A 19,246-nucleotide genomic window follows, 5' to 3' on the forward strand; every position below is an offset into this window, starting at 1 on the left:
GGCCAGCTAGGTGATTCATTATTTACCCAGAACAACTTTCTCTAGGTAAACGAACTGCAACGTGCATGTCATGTAACCAACCAGACCTCCATTAAGTCCCCGGCCATCTATATGAACGCAAAGGCTAGCTACACTTTACACAAGTAGTGTAGTCCCATCCGCAACTGGTAAACATGCAAAACTTTTGATTGAAATTGACCGTGATAACCTCCCTTTTCTTTTCCCAAAAAAAAAAAAAAGATAGATACCTTTATGTATGTGGGTATGTATGTGTACATGCTACTACATCTGAGAAGCACATGAGTTCCCACCCAGCCCCTTGACAAAATAACCTAACCTAACAAGAAAAACGGGAGTAGAAATTTACTAGGGTTGTAGATACCCAACAACAGACCAAGCAAGCAAGCAAGCCCCAAACCTGGAAGATAACTACCTATACCAGCAAACCAACCAGCCAACCCAGCTAACAGAGAAGAGAAAACCACCACCAACCGAGCCCAATGACAAAAGTCCAACCAACATACACCTGTCAAAGATATGTCCAAACGCATCAGAGAACAGGCTTGGACATGGGCGCAATGATGCCCTGCTTGAGAATGACTCTGGGCTTGGTAGCATCCTGGAAGGTCTCCTTGGTAGTCCACTCGGGACCAACGGGGATGCGGAGCGAGCGCTCGTACTGCGCTTGGCTTTCGAAGGGGTGGGGGAGGGAAGTGGCAAGGTATTGGTCGTTCTATTGTTTTTTTGTTAGCGTCCGTTTATCATGACTGCATCTTTCCCCCATTCCGCATATAGACATAGAGATCGAGCGAAGCGAGGACCAAAAAAAAAAAAAAAAAAAAAAAAAAAAAGGGGAAAAAAGGGGTAAAAATAAAAGGGGTAACAAACCTTCTTAACCCGTCCCTCCTTGATAATCACCCCCTTGAGCTTGAAATCCTTCCTCTTCTCCTTCTTGACGCCCTCCACCTTGGTGACGAACCGGCCTGTGTGCCTCTTCTTCTCGCGGTTGGAGATGCCCTCGCCTACCCAGCCGCCCCAGCCAGGAAGCGTGTTGTCGATCTCCTTGTCGTCGTCTTCCTTCTCCACTTCGGCCTTTTCGCGGTTAAAGTCGCCTACGACGTCCTCGCCTGCAAAGGCACGCTTGATGAGTTCTTGATCGCGGATGGCGAGGGGGAGATGGATCGTTTCTTCGTCGTCGGAAGAGGAGTCGTCGTGGGTGGTGGTGGCGGGAGCAGAGGACTTCTTGTCCTTGGCTGCTGCGGCGTCCTTGGACTTGGGCTTGGGCTTGGAGGCGAGCATGGCGGCGTTGGAGAGGTCCAACTCGCCGACGGAGACCTTGGCGGCCTTTTTGGTGCTCTTGCGACCTTCTTGGGGAGCCTTGGACCAGGCACCGGCGACGGAGGCGGCGAGGGAAGTGTCCTCGACTTGGGTGGTGGCTGCTTGTTGTGGTGTTACTTGGAGATTGGACATGTCGTTTGTGATGTTCTTCTTCTCCTTCTTCTTCTGAGCAGCCTGCTGGCCGGGGAGTATGATCTCCGTCTTGCCCATACCGAACTGCCTCCGACCGATGTCCGTCTCTTCGACATCGTCAGAGTCGTAGTCGGAATCGAGGTCTCGGCGAATCTGCGCAATCATCTCATCGTTCTCCTTCCTCTTCTGGGCTTCGCCGCGTTGCATGAACTTCATCTGCATCAGCCCCGACTCGACCTCGCCATCCGCGTAGGAAGCAGCGTGCTCGAGCTGTTCCAGCAACCGTTTCTTGTTCTTCTTCTCATCGCCAGACTCGGCAGAGTAATCGTCGGAACCACTGTCTTCAGAATCCTCCTCGCCCTTTCTGCGTCCCTCGATCCGGCGGCGCAGCTCCTCCTTCTGGCGAGCAGCCTCTGTCAACCCAGCGCGGAAGTTGTCGTCCCACACTGCGCGACCGGCCTTCTTGCCGAGCTTGGCCCACTTGCTGTCCCGGTGACGAGTACCGACGCGCTCGAGGGCTCGCCTCCTGTCCAGAGCCTCGCGCTCCTCTTCTGAATCAATCTCTCCCGCCTCAACCATGGCATCATGCATCTCCTGCTCGTCGTGGAGCAGCTCCTTGCGATGAATGCGACGGTACGCCTTGGACTTGATCTTCTTGATGCGCTTCTGGCGGGCCTGCTCGCGCGAGAACAGCTCACGCTCGCGGCGCTTCTGACGGGTGATTTCTTGCATCTCAGCGGCCGAGAGACCCTTGCGAGCGGCAATCTCCTCGACGTTATCCTGGTCCTCCTTCTTGGGCTTGTTAGTGGGTCCCAAGCCGGATTCCTCCATGATGGCCAAGATGGTCTGTTCGAGCTCGGTACCCGCCGTGGCCTTGGTCACGGGAAGGAGTTCTTGACTGTCGAGGCCGGCGTCGTGGGCATTTTGCGCGAGGGGGAAAACCAGGTGATCCGCACGGCGGTTGTGCTTGACTGTGTCGATCCAGCGCTCGAGCGTCTCGGAGGTCTTTTCGTAGGCGGCGGAGCGGAGGAGCTTGTCTTGTTGCCTCTTTGCGAGGGGGATGTCGAGCTTCTTGGATTGCCCAGGCTTGGCGGCCTTTTCCTCCTTGTTCATGAGCTTGAGAGACTTCTTCATGTGGGGGTCCTGGACGCCAAGGAGGCCGAGATCTGAGAGACTGAGTTTGTTTGTTGGTTTCGAGCCTGATTGCTCCTCGTCGTCGTTGTCGTCGCCCGCAAACCCGGAGATCATCTTTTGGAGGTCGTCGAGCTTGGAAGGGTCTTCCATATCGTCGTCACTGTCTTCGCTTTCGCTCGATTCGCTGTCCGCGTCGTCTTCCGATCCTGACTCCTCTTCGCCCTCCTCCTCCTCGCTGCTTTCATACTGATCCAGTGCTGTGGCGAGATCGATGGCGTCGGAACCGAGCGACTCCAAGTCATCGTCCTCATCTTCGTCCTCTTCCTCCTCATCACTGTCGTTTCCACCCTTCTTCGCCTTCTTGCCCTTCTTGTTGGAGCTGCTCCCGCTGAAGGCATAGCCATCGAACTTTTCCTCGTCGCTCTCACCAAAGGCCTCATCAGAGTCGAGTTCGGAATCTTCGTCATCAGCGCCTACACCAACGTGCCACTCCTCGCCATCGCTGTCCTCGCCACCGTCGGAGAAGCCTTCGAAATCGTCGCTGTTTTTGGCCTTCTTCTTTTGTGGCCTGGCGTCCTCGAGATCTTCCTCATCCTCGTCTCCGTCCTCATCGTCTTCGTCGTCGCCATCTCGTTGTCTCTTCTGGGGGCGCTCTTCGGGCTCGTCGAGGTCTCGTGTGCGGACGCCCTTGGCTTTCTTTTGGGGGACTTGTTCGGCGGCAATAGCGAAGGCGTCGAGGACGTTGTTTCTGGATTTCCTATCGGCAGTCTTGTTGTTGACTCTGTGCTTGGGACGCCCTCCGCCGCCCGACTTGGGCATTAGAGGCCTGCCGTGGGCTTGACGGCCGGGCATTTTGCTGGTATTTGAGAATTGACTGATTGGAAGTCGGAAGGTAATTCAGTCAATTAAGTTCGAGGTCGAGCAAGCAAAAATTGGGTGATGAGATTGTCGACGAAGTCCAGTGGTTGGATGGAATGAATCGATGGATGTCAATGTCCAACTTTTGCCTGCACGGGTCCTGGAGGTCGAAGTGGTCAGGTCCCTTCAACGGCAACTCCCACCAAGCCTTCAACTTTCTGCCAGTGAACAAGCTCCCCCGAAACTTTTTCTGCCGCCTCTGTAATCGATAATTTTCGGGCGGTGAGGGCGCAACACCCACCCATTTTGCGGGGCCGCAGCAGGCTACAGGGGTACCTGTTTCTCCCAGCCTCACGTCATTGGCTCAATTGAGCTCCAAACTTCTGAAATGGCTCCACCTCAACCCGGCGCGGCCCCGGACGTCTTTGCGATTTCTCGATTCCAACCCCGTCGCCCGTCGCCCGTTGCCCGTCGCCGTCCGTGTTGTCCAGCGCCAGTCCGAGTCCGAGTCCGAGTCCCGTCTCCGTTCCTGTCGCGTGCGCCGGATCTTCAACACTCTAAAGCGGATCCCGTCTCCGTCCCACTTGCGCCCACCTCAACCACCCTCACCACAGCGAGGTGCTTCCACCACCCAGATCACCGACCACAAAAAGCAATTCTCCGTCGTCGTTGCCCCGCAAAGCGCAATCCTCCTAGCCCACCATGCAGCCCACTCGCATCCTCCAAGGTCTCAAGTACCGCAAGTTGCGCCTGACCACCAAGGACGTCAACAAGGGTTTCTACAAGGGTAACCGCACCGGTTCCATGGGTACGCACACCAGCTACGGTACCTACAAGATCGACTACACCAAGGTCCGCACCTATGTGTGCCCGGACCTGACCGGTTTCAAGGTGGGTGGTCCTCTATTTCCGTCCGGGTTTGGGGTTGGAATGGGATGTGTTGGGGGATCTGGTGCTAGGGGAGGGACCGAGAATGGAGGACAAAAGAGAATAAAAAAGAATTATGCTAACAAGATCCAACAACAACAAAGCTCACCCCCTTCGTCTCCAAGACCATCCGCCCCGTCCACGACCAGTTCCCCGGCGACAAGCTCGGCCCCAAGAACCCCGCCACTTACCTTGCTCGCTGGAAGTCGGAGAACGGTCTCGACTAAACGGTCGTCATTTTTTCAAGGAGGGAGGAGGAGGACATTACGATACCAGACCACGGCGAGGAAATGGAGCGAGGCTCACTCAACTATCAAACTACCAAACGCAATATATACCCAAGTTCTGATTACATTCCGAAAGCCTGCCGACACAGACCCGTTCGAAGGACCACGAGCCACTCTCCACTGTACATTATATGACCTGACCACCAGGAATCAACCACCTAGCAGCTCCACTGTTCTGGGTCATATGTGAAATTGGAACATGTCCAGGTTCTCTGCCTTTGGAGTCGCCACGCTGCTACCTAGGCTGATGGTCTCGACATTCCTACCATTGAGATACAGCCTGATAGCTAACCATACGTATTCAAAGAACACTCGCCTTCAGAGCTGCCTACGATACATCTCCCCTTTCGGATTGGTTCTTTGAATTTTGATGTCACGATGATCTCGCCGTCACATTTCTTTTCTTCTAGAAGAGACAAGGCCGATTTATATGACTATACCCAAAGGTGTCCAATGGTCCCTGTCCGAGATTCAAGGGGGTCTTGTTTCAGTTGTTAGATTATTGAGGGAGCGAGATCGGGGATTTTAATAGGGTTAGGGCTTAGGTCACTCTTGTTGATTGTTGCCTAACCTCTATTTGCCCTTTGCCTGGTCGCCTTTGAGAAGGTGCGTTGTGTGCCTAGCAATGAGGGGTATTTCTACCTAGAGGTAGTTTCGCGGGTTTCTTCCTTTCCTTACCTTCAGTTACTTTATTCTAAGCAACCACCGCCTCCCAGAAGAACCTTTCTCTGGCATGAAGCAATTCACCTTCGGCTCAAGTTTCACGACATACAAAGGGATCACCGAATTCAAACGAGCGAATCCCGTCGAGAAAGTTCGCCCCAACTCGCCAGTGCGCCCCATCAATCCCATTTGTTTTGCATGAACTTGTCTATGGTCTTTCTTTCCCTTGAATCTCCTGGCCACCCAGCTCTTCCTGAAGCTGCAAGCCTCTCCTCATTCACTTGATACCTTGACATGTCATCTGCCCATCCCACAACAGACCTAATCATAATCAACCAACACCATGAAACCATCTGCCCACTTCAACCATGGACCGATCGACAATGCCTTGGCAGAGGAACCCGTCATGAAGTCTCGCTACCCCCCCAGGCAGCTTAACAAGCTCTGTGATGGTTGCCAAGCAGTGTTCCCTACGACTGGGCCGTGGTTCTGGGACCTGGAAGACGCCGTGCTTGCCGACGAAGATGATTGGCACCTGCGGGATTTCAGCATTTGTGACCTTCACGAGTCGGCAGGGGCGGGCTGTCACTTGTGCAGGGTCTTTCTGGACTCCCTACTTCCACCCGATATGATCGTGGGAAACCGTCAAGGATACGTTGAGTGGTACGAGGCTAACCAAAAAATCCGACTCCGTTGCTCACTAGACAAGGACTGGAAGAATGTAGACTTGCCCATGAAGTTGACGATTCTCAGTAACTATCAGGAGCAATCCACCTTGGGTGAAAGGTTCGCGACTTCCTCTGTTCAGACACTACGATTCCAGTCTGTCCGCCCAGCCTTGTCGGGACAGTGCACCAACGGACCAGCCTGGATAGCGGATATAAGGGACTTCCTGGGAAGCTCATCGGGGTATGGCCCTCTCACGATATCCCAACCGACATCAACCACTACCTTCGGCTCGTCCTCAATCGAGCAAGTTCGGAAGTGGTCGACGCAATGTCTTGAGGATCATGGAAATTGCATACTTACCTTCAGTAGTGGCAATGAAAAGCACCGCTATCAGAGCAAGATTCGTTTCGTTGACGTTGGAACCGATGAACACCCAATATTCCGGCTGGTCGATGGCGAAACTCTCAAGAGACAGGAGGGCTGCATTAATTACATCACCCTCAGCTATCGCTGGACGGCCGAAACTGCCCTCACGAGCCTAAGAACATACAACAAGGCCCTTTACCACGATCCCATACCCACTGAGACCCTTCCACAGATCTACAAGGACGCCGCCGCAGTTGCTCGGGCTCTACATATCCCTTATGTTTGGATTGATTCCCTCTGCATCATCCAAGATTCTACTCAAGACTGGAACGAACAAGCCTCCCTGATGGATAGCATTTACACCCATGCGCGCCTGAACCTCTCCGGGATGTTTGCGGATCGGGCTGTGGGCCTCCGGGTGGAAAGAGATCCTCTGGCCGTTTCGCCGTGCATCATATCCCGTCGTCTTCCCACTGATTGCGACGCTGACGAGGAGTGGTATGAACACTTCGCCTGCTTCGAAGGCTACGGTGCCAACAGCTTCGTGGACCTTGCGCCCTTGTTCAGACGAGCATGGTGCCACCAAGAGCGCGTCCTGCCCATTCGCACCGTCTATTTTGGCGAGCAGCTTGTTTGGCAATGTCCTCGCCAAATGGCCAGCGAAGCCTTTCCGTCGTGGATCTGGCGAGGACCATATGATCCGTTTTCTGAGATGTCTGTTCACGCTCACCGGCAGCAAGCTTTGGATATAGGATACTTGCTCCTCGAGGACTCGCGTGATACTTGGGAAAATATCGTGAAGCTTTATACCCAGACGCAGGTAACGAAGCAGACGGACAGGTTGGTTGCTCTCCGGGGTATCTTCAACCGATTTGGGCATATGTGGGGCCAGCATGATCTAAACTGGTGCGTCGCTGGGCTGTGGAAGCAGCATCTCGTACGGCAACTACTCTGGGAACGATGTGGCGAGATGAATAAGGAGGACGAGGACATGACTGCTCGCGCAAAAGAGATTCTCGACCTCTTCCCTTCCTGGTCCTGGGCGTCCTGTCCTTCAGAGATATTCTTCCAAACCATGGGCTTGGGTAGGGGTCACCATGTTGAGGACTTGGTTGAAGTTGATTCCATCCAACCTTCTCGGCCACTCAAGTCGGGGGATACATACACGGCGTTCGAGACAGGATCACACATTGTTTTCCGTGGATTAATCGCCCAACAATTTGATCCCGAGAAAGTCCTCCAAACATGGACCACCCAAGACTCCTTAGATGGTCTTGAAGTCTCATTGTCCATCGACGGGGAGCGGACTTTAAAACTCGACACCGGTGTAGTATTTGACCGACCCCAGATCGACTCAATCAAGCACGAAGACCTTAGGTTTCTTCCACTACGAATGTACTGCATGATGAATGACAGCTGCTCTGGGTACGTAGGTGGCCTGCTGGTAGAGTCACTGGGCATCCGGGATGGGCTACCGACCTATCGCCGCATGGGCCTCTTCTCGGCATTTTGCGAAACAGAGATCATTCCTGGTTGGCTTGATCGTGCCGAGGAGTTGGCGGAAAATATTGATGTTGCCATGGGGGATTTGAGGGATAAGAGGAAAGAGTTTCCACTTTTGCAGCTGGTGTGATTACTCGGGTACCTGTATGATCGGAAGTCAAACATTAACCTCAAATGGTGCGCACGGCCGGGTCGGTCAAAGGGATCAATGAGAGTGATTCACACAGTCATCGTAAGGAAATGCTTTCTGGTTCATATGCCTGCCTTTGCAGCCTCCCCTTGTCCTCCAGCCTTCACGCAACTGCCACCGATTCTTCTCTGGGAAGCAACGGCTCGTTCTTATCCTCCTCCGGGCCAATAAACCTCTTGAAGATCTCATCAAATACCTCCTCGGCGTGCTTCTCAGCATCATGCTGATGAATCCAGTCCTCACGAGGAAAGGCAATGCTCGTTGGGTCTTTGGCAACCTTTTCCCAATCAGTCTTGTGCCATCTATCCCTTGTTGTTTCTCCAGTCTTTTGCACAGCTCTCACGCGGTCGTATCTGTGCATCGGTGTCAGCAAACATCCCCCTGTTTAGCAAGCAAAATAGGTTCAAATACGCACCTGATCTCCTGATAAGTCCTAACAGCAGCCTGCACCCCCTCCTTTCCCGCCCTCCTCAAACAAACAGCAATAGTAACCCCATCCTCCATTGCCTGCGTCGCCCCCTGCGCGCTCGTCGGCAAAAACGGATGCGCCGAGTCTCCCACCAGCAGAATCCTCGCATGTTTGCTCACCCACGTCGGCAGCGGATCACGGTAGACCAACTTCCAGTCCACCAGCGAGGGTGTTTTTTCTACAATTGCTTTGCAGATGGGATCCCACCCTTCGAGGACTTTGTACACGTCTTCGAGTTTGCCGGGAAAGGACCAAGACTCATCGATGTCGTGCTCGTCGCGGTGGGTGAGTACCCAACAGCAGTCAGAGCCATTCTTGATGGTGCTGAAGAGGAAGTGCACGTCAGGGCCAATCCAGCCATTGAAGGTGTCGCCGTTGGAGCAGAACTCGGAGGTTCGGGGGTCGACGATCATGTCGGTGTTTGGGAACCTGCTGCGTTTAGCCAATGTATGATGAGACAAAGGCTGAGAAAATGCGACATACCAAGCTCGCCAAACAGCATACCCGCTGCTCTTGGGCTTATCTTCAAATCCAAGGACCAACTGGCGTGCTTTCGAGCGGACGCCATCAGCGCCAATGACAATATCGGCTGTTACCTACCGGGCACCTCATCAGTTCTTATCCCTTTGAAGTCTCCGAATACAATACCCGCACTTCAAAAAAGAACAACCAGAATTAACAGACTCACCCTCTCCCCATCCCCCAACACAACCCCCGCCTTCTCCCCATCCTCAAAATACCCCTCCACCCTCCTCCCCAAGTTGATCTCAATCCCCAATTCATCCCGCGCATACTCAAACACCACCTGGTGCAACTCCCCTCTATGGCCATTAAACACGGGCGCCTCCGGATTTTGTGGCGGGGTGGGTTGGTGGTAGACCACCTCGCCCGTATCGTATTTATGGATCCTGAATCCGTACTGCGTCAAGTCGATAGACAAGGAACGCAATTTGGCGGCGATGGCCCCGTCGGACCAACGCGCAAAGATGCGGCCGCCGTTGGCGCCAAAGGAGATGATGTCCCCGAGCGACTTGAGGGTGGGGAAGGATTCGTAGATGATTACGGAGTGCCCGTGCCGGTGACATTCGATGGCGGTGGTGAGGCCGGCGAAACCGGCGCCGACGATGAGAATGGAGATGCCTGTGGGGGGTTTGGGGTATGAGGACGTGAAGGGCATGGTTGCGAGTGGTGGTGTCGAGGTGGCGTTGAGGTGGAGTGAAGTCGTTGTGAGGAGTGGTTGTGGTGAGGGTTGCTTGGAAGAGCACAGGTGAGGAGCGTTTTGGCGAGGCACAAAGTCAGTAATTTCGGGGGGCAAAAGTGTGTCCGTAAATGAGGATCTGTTCTGTTTATGGAAGGTAAGGTCAACTTTCCCCTCCTTTGAGCACAAGCTTCATTGCCCGAGGATTGACTTGATGAGAACGCCAAAAGACTCAACCCGCTTACTGGCTTGGAGATTCCTTTGGATGTGCAATCATGTGCCCCAGAAACCAATACCCGAGCTTCTCAACGTTGTGTTTGTCCCAATCCTTGGTTCCCGTCCCTTCATCGTTGTGTCCTGAAGAAAGCTGGACAAACTGCGGTTCTCGAGGCGGGTTGGTCACCCATCAACCCAGGAATTTGTTTCCGGACCCCAAGCTCCCCTTTTTTTTTTTTTTTTGGAAACGCAGTCAGCGTTGCGTTCCAACACCCTCGTTTTTTTTTTTTTTGTTTTTTTTTTTTTTTTTGTTTCAGCCTATGATAGCTGCATTCCGGAATTGCTCTCTTTAGCCGTGGTGTTCTTACCCCTCACCCTGCTGCCGCACCCGCATTCCAGACCAGTCCGGGTATTATGTATGGTCTGGAGAATACCGTACACTGTGACGGGTGCATGTGGGTGACGGAAGGGACCGACTACCTACTACGTAAGAAGAAAGTCTTGTTGTGAGGGGGTTAAGGACATAGTGTTATAGTAAAAGCTGGTATAGTCTCTCTTCCCCGCACGATATAGTTTGCACATCCCCATGTCCCGGGAAGTCTGTGCGATGCAGTCGCGGTAACCAAGGGGAGAGCTCAATTCCGTCCGTAAAAGGTCATGTGTAGTTGGATTTTGGTTTGAAGATGATTCTTGGGATCTTTCTATCTCATGATAAAATCACAAAACATAGAATTGCATGATCGCGGACAGTATTGAAGAGTGTCTGCATTGAGATTTGGTGTTGTCAAATTGGTGATGCGAAACATCGTAATTGCGCATGCCCTTATAGGTACTAGCTGCAAGATTCGTTCCCATCAATCAGCTACGACAGTTGCTCAACAACTGTGAATCTTCCGTAGTATAGTGGTCAGTATGTGAGCTTGTCAAGCTTGAACATCAGTTCGATTCGCTCGAGACCCGGGTTCAATTCCCGGCGGGAGAGACCAATTTCTTTTTGTGTTTTTCTTGGTGGTCGGTGGCGAGGATCCACTTAATGTAAATAAACCCCCTGTTTTTTTTCTTCTTTTTTTTTTCTCTGCCAACGGGTTTCGTCGTCGGCAATAACAAGCTTCAACATGCACAAACCTCCCCAGCCAGCTGCCTACAACAAGTCCGGAAACACCATCGTCACTTCACCTTCACCATCCTGATATTCCCCTTCTCATCAAACTCGGGCATCTCCGCCACCTCCCTCTTCTTCTGCTGATAAAACGTGCTCATCCGATACCGATTCTCCCCATCCAACACCTTTAGATCCCTCAACGCCTGCTCCCCCTCTCTGACAATTATCTCCCTAATCTCCTCACTCCTCGGCACAATCTCACACCGAAACGGCTGCGGCCGCATATTCAACCCATTCGTATACGCAAAGATATCCACCTCCTCCTCCTTCCCCGTCTGCGGGTCTCTATACTTTCTAATCGTAAACCCCCACAACAGTCTCGCCACCGAGATCCACGTCCCCTGCTCCGCCAGCGCCTGCCCCGAACAAACCCTTCGTCCCCATCCAAACGTCATGTACCCCTTTTCGCCCGGAAACGGCCGGTGGTGATCATTCCCCGGCAAATACCGATCCGGGTAAAACCTGTCTGGGTCCGGGAACTCGCGCTCATGGTGGTGGATGGCCCACACGTTGCCCTGCACCCAGCTATGCGGCGGGATGAAGTACCCTTTGTAATAATCTGGTGAGGTATTCGAGTGCGGTTGGCCGCCGATGATGGCGACGGAGCGCCAGCGGAGGACTTCCTTCACGTAGGCGTTGATGTAGGGTAAATTGGGCGCGTCGTCCCAGTGCGGGGAACGGCCCCCAGCGGGGCCACCAAGGACGCGGTCGAGTTCCGCTTGGGCTTTGTGCATGGCGTCGGGAAAGGCAAGGCAGGAGAGCATGAAGGTGATGAGGGTTGAGGAGGAGGTGTCGGAGCCGGCGCCGAAGAGGTTACCCGTAAGGGAGGAGAGCTCGGCTTCGGGAAGGGAGTATTGGCGGGAGGCGTCCATGAGGGTTTTGATGTAGGGGGTGGGCATGGAGGCTTTGGCGAGGGGGGACTTGGATTCGTATTGGGCGAGGGCTTCGAGGGCCAGAGAGTGGAAGAAGTAGTGCCCACCACCTCCGCCTTTTTGGCCGCCGCCGCGGCCGCCGCTGCGGTAGTTGGTGCCGCGGAAGAAGGGGAGCCAGCGGGGGAAGCGGGCGAGGACTTGATGTTTGGGTTGTTAGCAACGACAGAGAGACAGACAGGGGGGGGGGGGGGGGGGGGGAAAGATGGAGGGAAAGGGAAATGGAAAGGGGGGAATGCTCACAAGGAAAAGTTTCAAGCAACATGGGAAACCTCTTCCCCGGCACGTTCAAATCAGCAGCTAACTGCATCAACGCAATAACCTCCGTGATGATCGGGTCGTCATAACTCGCTACCCTCCTCCCAAAAGCAATGACACTGACAACACTGGTCGCGTACCGCTCCAAATGCTTGACATATTCCTTTGGCTCACGCAAGTAATCCAGCGCAACGACTTTGCTCTCGTTGTTCTGGATCTCTCGGTACCCCCGGACGGACTGGATGCCGACGCCCAGGTGCATCAACTTGCGGTGAATCCGCCAGCGGTCGCGGTCATTGTTGTTCAAGATACGCATGGTGACGAGGTTTTTTTGCCCGGTGCCGAGTTCGCCGAAGACGACCATGCGTGGGCGGGAGGCGTAGATTTGGGCTTTCTTTTCGAGGATTTCGTGGGCGCACCAGGCGTCGTTGATCCAGATTGTTGGGTTACTGGGCTGCGTTAGTGACAGTAGAGGTAGTTATGGGGATGTTGGGGACGAGCATACCGGCCTATCCAGAAGGTGATGAGTGGTTTCTCATACTTCTTGGATAGCTCTTCAAAGTAGATCCACGGCTTGTTCTCTGGTAAGGAGAAGGTGTTGCCTATGATGGGCCACGGGAACGGGCCCGTTGGCATCTTGGAGCGAAGCCATAGCATGTAGCCATAGTCGATGATGATTGCGGTGAGTACTAAGGCGAGAGCCAAGACCAAGAGCTTGTAGAGGTTGACATCGGCCAGAGCTTCCTGCGTTTTGTGAAGGGCGAATAGATCTAGCAGCTTGTCTGACAGCATTTTGCCCTTCAGTAGCGCTTTTGGGCAGACTCTTCTGCTTGTCTTCTGTAGAACAGAAAAATCAACAACGTCTTTGATAGCCAAGGGTTGTTTGTTGAAATGTGGCCGACACTGGCAGTCAGTGTCTGGAATAGAGAATGAGTGACTTGTAAAAACTCAAGGGCCGTATCCCAACAAGCCATACCCAATTCTGGACTTGGACAATATAGCCATCCCGTTCGACCTGATCCGGGCCATCACGAAGCCGCTCAGCCTGCGGATGGTGGGTGGGAGGTTACGAGGTAGCAAGAGGGGTATGTCAGGACCTGGTCAGCCTATGAGGAAGAGTGGTTGCTGCGGTTCGGATGGTTACTCTTGACGTGATGTCCCACGACCTGATGAATCCCGTGTCGGCCATAGTTCTGTATTCCGCGATGCCTTTGTCCCACGGCATATTCGAAAGTGCGGGGGCAATGGCAAAGGAGGAATATACCTTACCGTATGTACCTAGGTAGTTGTGTTTGCAAAGTGGGAAGCAAACAGCTAGATCAACTGCACATTTTCCATTGCCCTTCATCTCCCGTCTGTTTCGTACGTGCAGCTTCAATAGAGATGAAGCCAAATATCAGGCGGGTCCTTAGACTTGAACATCTTACCCACAGCTCAAACCTTCTCTTAACTCCCGTATCCGTCCGCCCCGTGCCATCCGAAACATCGAGATGCCCATATCACCGCTTGAGGCTTCTTCTCCTCTACCATTTCCAAGAAGGCCGTTCAAGGAGATCACTGTCCTGTCCACTCAGATTCTCTCCGACTTACACCCCCTCATTCCCCAGTTCAGCTCCCTCCCAAACTGTGGTTCTGCTGCAACCTCATCCATTACCCCACACTCAGCGACCAATCCATCCAAGACATACACCGGGTGGCCATCCAACCGAACTTCAAGACGTACCGTGCCGGATGTACAATATAAGTATCCAAAATGAGCCGCTGGTTTCATTGCCGTCCACCGTTCGTCTATGTCTTGGCGAATATGGTTTCCATCTTTCAGATCACCTCGCTACCAACACCCTGTCACCGCCCACTTAACCGGTTGGGCTTCAGGCGACGAATACCACCCCTCATACATAACTAAGACACATACATGTATGCTAACGGCAAAGACGGTTGATCAAACGCCGGTAGTTGAAATAATTGGACCTGAAGAGATGGACAAGTTCGCCCCGTGAGGAGGCAGAATGAATCTAGACGAACAATGGGGGGTTGACTAGTTTGAAAGGGAAGTAGTGAGCGGTGATGAACCATGGCAGAGGGAGCCTAGAAAGGGCTGGTATGAGGACAAAACAGCAGTAGATACGGGAGCTGTGTAGGCGGTTTGGTAGCCATATTGGTAGAGAAGTCAGAAAAGGAATTGGGTTGTCAATATTAATAGACGGAAGACCGCAAGTCGAATGTAGTGTCAATACAAAGACGTGTGTGTATAGGAGCGTGTAAAGCCGGAATGGCTAGTATTGGCAGTTGGCTTATGGACTGTCTTTGTTGGTTGTCGATCTCCCAATTTCTGTTGTGCAGTAGTGCGAGCAAGGCAGGTTGACCGGTTCGAAATGAACACTACACCTTCACATTCGAAAGGGAATAAGAGAAGTGCCGTTGGTGAATCTTGCCGCCACGGTCTGGATGTCTGTATGCCGTGTCAATGCCGTATGAGTGTTGATCACCAAAGGTAGTCGTACGTTTGCACGTGGTCTTCATTCCTTCTCCTCTCCAGACCATCGAACCCCTTTAAGTCCCCATGCAGTTGACGTTGGAACCGTTCCACTTTCCCTTCCAAGGTTGCAACTCCAGCTTGACTTGATCTCAACTCCCAGTTCCCTCTTGATCGAGTGCTTATCCATCGGTCAGAGTCAAGGTCAGAGAAAACACCAACCATGTCCTCCAAAGAGACAGCCTCCACCATGGCGGAGAAGGATGTCGAACACCCCATCGACACCCCCGTAGCCATCACCGCAGAAGTCGAAGAGAAATATGGCATCAAAGCCCACTGGAAATGTCTCGCCGCCTGCACTCTGGTGTCCATGTGTCCCTTCCAATACGGCCTTGACTTTGGTTTGATCGGCGGGCTGCAGGCCATGATTGGTTTTCTCAAGGTACCTGAACAACCTCAGTCCCTTCTCTCATCCTCCCCTTCATTCCCACTTCACTACCAAATGATACTGACATCAACAGGTCTTCGGCCACCCAGCCCCCCACGTCGCCGGCGGCTGGAACATCTCCCCCTCCCGTCAACAACTCATCTCCTCGCTCATGACCCTCGGCGCCTTCCTGTCTTCCTCCCTCGCCGGCCCCACCGCCACTTTTCTTTCACGCCGCCAAACTATCTGGGCTGCTTCTTTGCTATGTATCGTCTCCAACGTCATCATGATGGCCACCACCTCCATCGGCGGGCTCTACGCCGGCCGCTTGTTACTTGGTCTAGCAAACGGGTTCTACATGACCTTTTCGCAGCTTTACATCCAAGAGGTAGCGCCGGCTCGGTATCGCGGACTGATGATTTCCAGTTTTCAGGTGTGGACGAGCGTAGGTACAGTGATTGGCGGGGTGGTGGATAACTTTACTGAGAAGATTGATGGAAGGGATAGTTACTTGATCCCGCTGGGATTGATCTTTGTGTTTCCTGTGGTGATTAGTCTGGGACTGTTTGCGGTTCCTGAAAGTCCACGGTGGTTGATGATGCAAGGACGCGAAGAGCAGGCGAGAAAGAGTCTAAGGTGGCATCGCCCGTATTCGGATCGGATGGTGGAGGAGGAGATCAGGGATATTCAGCTGGCGCTGGCGGCGGAGGGGGAGACGGTCAAGGGGGCGAGTGTGTGGGATATGTTTAGGGATCCGGTGGATAGGAGACGGACGGTGTTGGCGGTTTGCGGGTTGACGGTGCAGGGGGCGTCGGGGGCTATGTATATGATTGGTATGTTTGATTCATGATAACCTTGTGGTGGTGGTGATGGATAATGGCTGACGAGCAACAGCATACGGCACATACTTCTTCAAGATGGCTGGTATCGGCAAGCCGTTCGAAAACCACGTCATCTTGACATCCCTTGGCGTGGTGGCCATCCTCGTCAACTCGGCTATGGTCACGCACTTTGGTCGTCGGCGCATCTTCCTCATCAGCGGTCTGATCCTCTGCGGTGTTGCCCAGCTCCTTATAGCCGTTGTGTATACCGTCAAGCCGGGCACCAAGTCCACCGGTCAAGCCATAGTTGGACTCGCTGTTGTCTATATCCTGGGGTATAACGGCATGGTAGCGACGTATGCGTGGATCTCAGGCGGCGAACTCCCCTCGCAGAGGTTGCGGTCGTATACGTTCGGACTGGCGACAGCGATTGGATTCTTTGCGGCTTGGTTGACGACGTTTACGGCGCCGTACTTTATCAATCCCGAGTCGATGAACTGGGGGCCAAAATATGGGTATATCTGGACGCCATCGTGTTGGATTTCTGCGTGAGTGTTCCCCTGTCTCCTGTCTCCCGATTAGTGGACGATGAGCTGACGAGAAGAGCGCGCGCAGTCTCTGGGTGTACTTTTACCTACCGGAAGTCAAGGGCCGTACCTTGGAGGAGATTGACCAAATGTTCGAGGCGCGGTTGCCGGCGAGGAAGTTTCGCAAATACGTGTGTGTTGGTCGCGATGGTGGTGGTGGTGGTGGTGGTGGTGGTGGTGGTGGTGGTGGTGGTGGTGGTGCAAACGAGTCGGACAAGAACAGTGTCAATTGGGAGAAGAAGGGCGACGAGGTGGTGCATGCGGAAGAGGTGAAGCGGGTGGTGTCCAGTTAGTCACTTAACAGGAAAGGTGCTGTGAACACGGCAGAATAGGTGGAATCTAATAGCGCATAAACACTTATTCACGTTACCATGTCAAACCTAAACATGGACATCCGAGCATCCAAATCAACATTCCGTTTCATTGTCCTCGGCGTTGGTATCTCGATCACCACCACCACCAACCTCCTCTCCCTCTACATATTCCACTGTAAGGAAGCCTTTTCATCCAACTTGATAATAACACTCTTGATCTCCAAGAAGTGATTCATGCTGTGCAACCTTCCCTCCCGCCCCTGCCCACTCCCCTTATACCCCCCAAACGGCAAATCCCTCCCGATCGATGGACTCGAGCAGTTGATACTGACATAGCCGCTCTCCAGCGCCTTGGCCATCCTCATCGCCCTACTGAGATCATTGGTAAACACGGCCGCCCACAATCCATACTCGGTATCGTTCGCCTTGGCCACCACCTCCTCCTCCGTCTCAAACGTATTGATATTCAACACCGGCCCAAAGATCTCCTCCTTCATGATCTTGGCGTCCTCCGGCGTATCAAGGAACACCGTCGGCTCCACAAAGTATCCCTTTCTCTCGTCCAGCTGGCCCTTGCCGCCTACAGCTAGCTTGCCGCTCTTCTTGCCTTCTTCAATGTAGGACAAGATGTTTTTGTACTGGATCTCGTCCGCTTGAGGACCCATCTGCGTTTGCGGGTCCAGCGGGTTACCGCCCCGAATAGTGGCCATGCGCTTGGTGAAGGCTTCGATGAACTTGGGCGCTACGCTCTTTTGGACGTACACGCGCGAGTTGGCGATGCAGACTTGGCCCGCGTTGAGGACAATGCTCGACATGGTATCGGTGAGCGCCTGCTCGATGTTGGCGTCATCAAAGATGATGGCGGGAGACTTGCCGCCTAGTTCGAGCGTGACGCTCTTGAGGTTCGTTTTGGCTGCCTCCTCCTGGATTAGTTTGCCAGTACGGGAGGAGCCGGTGAAGGAAATGGCGCGCACGTCCATGTGGCGGGCGAGGCAGCGGCCGGAGGGAAGGCCGTGGCCGGAGAGGATGTTGAAGACGCCAGGCGGGAAACCGGCCTTGGCGACAAGCTCGGCGGCGTAGGCGACGGCGAGGGGAGCCTTCTCGGAGGACTTGAGGACCACAGTGTTACCCGTGATCAAAGCGGCGGCGGCCTTGGTAGCGAAGAAGTACAGGGGCGCGTTCCAGGGGATGATGCAGGCAGCGACGCCAAAGGGCTGGCGGAAAGTCATGGTCACGTAGCCGGGCGTGTTGACGCTGGACTGGCCCTGGATGTGCGGCCATGCTTCGGCAAAGTAGTCGAGCTCATCGGCGCCGAAGTCAGCGTGGAAGAAGTGGTTGACGGGCACGCCCATGGAGATGGCCTCGAGGTGGTGGAGGGTCGACTTGTGCTCACGGATCAAGGCGGCAAGCTTCTTGAGGTAGGCACCGCGCTTGGCAGGGTCGAGGGCGGCCCATCCAGGTTGTGCTGCTTTTGCCGCAGCAACAGCACGGTTGGTATCGTCTTCAGTGGCCTCAGGGACCTTGCACGACATCTCGCCGGTGGCCGGGTTGACGACGTTAAAGGTGCCCTTGTCGGAAGCTTCGACGAACTAGCAGTTGGGTGTTGTTAGCCTTACTCGGTCATCTGAGTATGACAAGAGTAACCTACCTCGCCGTTGATGAGCAGCCTCGGCTGGAACTCAACACCGTTGATGTTTACTGAAGTCGACATCTTGGATGGTGTATATGGGTGAAGCTCGTGATCGAGGTGGATTGATAACTGACGGCTCGATATTGGATTCCTGCAATGTCGAGATGGTCGTGCCGGTTGATGTCTCGAAGTTAAAACTGCCGGGAAGGGGGATGTCAACCACTTTTAAAGGACGAGAATGAGCAAAGATGATGAAGCCCGGGGGACACAAGAGGAGGGGCAAACTTCGCTTCGACTGCCCGATCTGGACGTTACCATCAATCAAACTCATCCATCCGGTTCCTCTTCTTCTTCTTCTTCTTCTTGTCGAGCATTGATTCTTGGCAATCAACACAGTCTGGAGTTTACAAGTACAACAGGCAAAATTCCGAGTCCATCTGCGGTCAGCGGCCGCATCGGCCGCCGATGAATAATCGCCCAGGCGGAGTGTTTTGTCACCATCCACACCACCTTGTGAGCAACTAACTGGGTTTCATGTCATACAGAGTACCACCGGATTCGTTCACCTTCTCTACCGTCGTCACAACTGGTGTCTTGTGGTGTTTCGACTGACAATCGACCACTACACCAATATCCCCATTGCTACCATAACCCACAGAGCAGTACGAAGGACTGTCACCTATTGTCCAATC

The 19,246-nt window shown here is 53.6% G+C and overlaps 7 protein-coding genes and 1 non-coding gene across 8 annotated transcripts; 4 read left to right on the forward strand and 4 right to left on the reverse strand.

The window, feature by feature from the left end:
• Window positions 1–153: 153 nt before the first annotated feature.
• NCU07058 (small nucleolar ribonucleoprotein complex subunit Utp14) lies at window positions 154–3,713 on the reverse strand. The gene is made up of 2 exons (XM_955054.2): window positions 889–3,713; window positions 154–733 (listed from the first exon to the last, which is right to left on the reverse strand). Exons 1-2 carry the CDS (start codon window positions 3,454–3,456, stop codon window positions 551–553), a joined length of 2,751 nt encoding a protein of 916 aa, XP_960147.1. The 5' UTR covers window positions 3,457–3,713; the 3' UTR covers window positions 154–550.
• Window positions 3,714–3,883: 170 nt separating this feature from the next.
• NCU07057 (hypothetical protein) lies at window positions 3,884–5,389 on the forward strand. Its single transcript, XM_955053.2, has 2 exons — window positions 3,884–4,353; window positions 4,494–5,389. The coding sequence occupies exons 1-2, from the start codon at window positions 4,165–4,167 to the stop codon at window positions 4,614–4,616; spliced, it is 312 nt and encodes a 103-aa protein (XP_960146.1). The 5' UTR covers window positions 3,884–4,164; the 3' UTR covers window positions 4,617–5,389.
• Window positions 5,390–5,490: 101 nt separating this feature from the next.
• NCU17062 (hypothetical protein) lies at window positions 5,491–8,058 on the forward strand. The gene has a single exon (XM_011396774.1). The coding sequence runs from the start codon at window positions 5,683–5,685 to the stop codon at window positions 8,005–8,007; it is 2,325 nt and encodes a 774-aa protein (XP_011395076.1). The 5' UTR covers window positions 5,491–5,682; the 3' UTR covers window positions 8,008–8,058.
• A 112-nt stretch (window positions 8,059–8,170) lies between these two features.
• On the reverse strand, window positions 8,171–9,713 carry NCU07055 (monooxygenase; the record flags this gene model as incomplete). Its single annotated transcript, XM_955051.2, has 3 exons — window positions 8,171–8,420; window positions 8,483–9,132; window positions 9,225–9,713. The coding sequence occupies 3 exons, from the start codon at window positions 9,711–9,713 to the stop codon at window positions 8,171–8,173; spliced, it is 1,389 nt and encodes a 462-aa protein (XP_960144.2).
• A 1,126-nt stretch (window positions 9,714–10,839) lies between these two features.
• Window positions 10,840–10,932, forward strand: NCU15362. The gene has a single exon. It is a non-coding gene; the product is annotated as a tRNA-Asp (tRNA).
• A 185-nt stretch (window positions 10,933–11,117) lies between these two features.
• NCU10344 (cytochrome P450 98A3) lies at window positions 11,118–13,091 on the reverse strand (the record flags this gene model as incomplete). Its single annotated transcript, XM_001728106.1, has 3 exons — window positions 11,118–12,181; window positions 12,285–12,748; window positions 12,805–13,091. The coding sequence occupies 3 exons, from the start codon at window positions 13,089–13,091 to the stop codon at window positions 11,118–11,120; spliced, it is 1,815 nt and encodes a 604-aa protein (XP_001728158.1).
• A 1,907-nt stretch (window positions 13,092–14,998) lies between these two features.
• On the forward strand, window positions 14,999–16,903 carry NCU07054 (sugar transporter 4; the record flags this gene model as incomplete). Its single annotated transcript, XM_955043.3, has 4 exons — window positions 14,999–15,217; window positions 15,297–16,035; window positions 16,097–16,571; window positions 16,639–16,903. 4 exons carry the CDS (start codon window positions 14,999–15,001, stop codon window positions 16,901–16,903), a joined length of 1,698 nt encoding a protein of 565 aa, XP_960136.3.
• Window positions 16,904–17,019: 116 nt separating this feature from the next.
• Window positions 17,020–18,752, reverse strand: NCU07053 (aldehyde dehydrogenase). The gene is made up of 2 exons (XM_955042.2): window positions 18,573–18,752; window positions 17,020–18,513 (listed from the first exon to the last, which is right to left on the reverse strand). The coding sequence occupies exons 1-2, from the start codon at window positions 18,633–18,635 to the stop codon at window positions 17,086–17,088; spliced, it is 1,491 nt and encodes a 496-aa protein (XP_960135.1). The 5' UTR covers window positions 18,636–18,752; the 3' UTR covers window positions 17,020–17,085.
• Window positions 18,753–19,246: the final 494 nt, after the last annotated feature.

Source organism: Neurospora crassa, linkage group VI (assembly GCF_000182925.2).
Source record: "Neurospora crassa OR74A linkage group VI, whole genome shotgun sequence".
In the NCBI taxonomy this organism is placed as follows: domain Eukaryota; kingdom Fungi; phylum Ascomycota; class Sordariomycetes; order Sordariales; family Sordariaceae; genus Neurospora; species Neurospora crassa.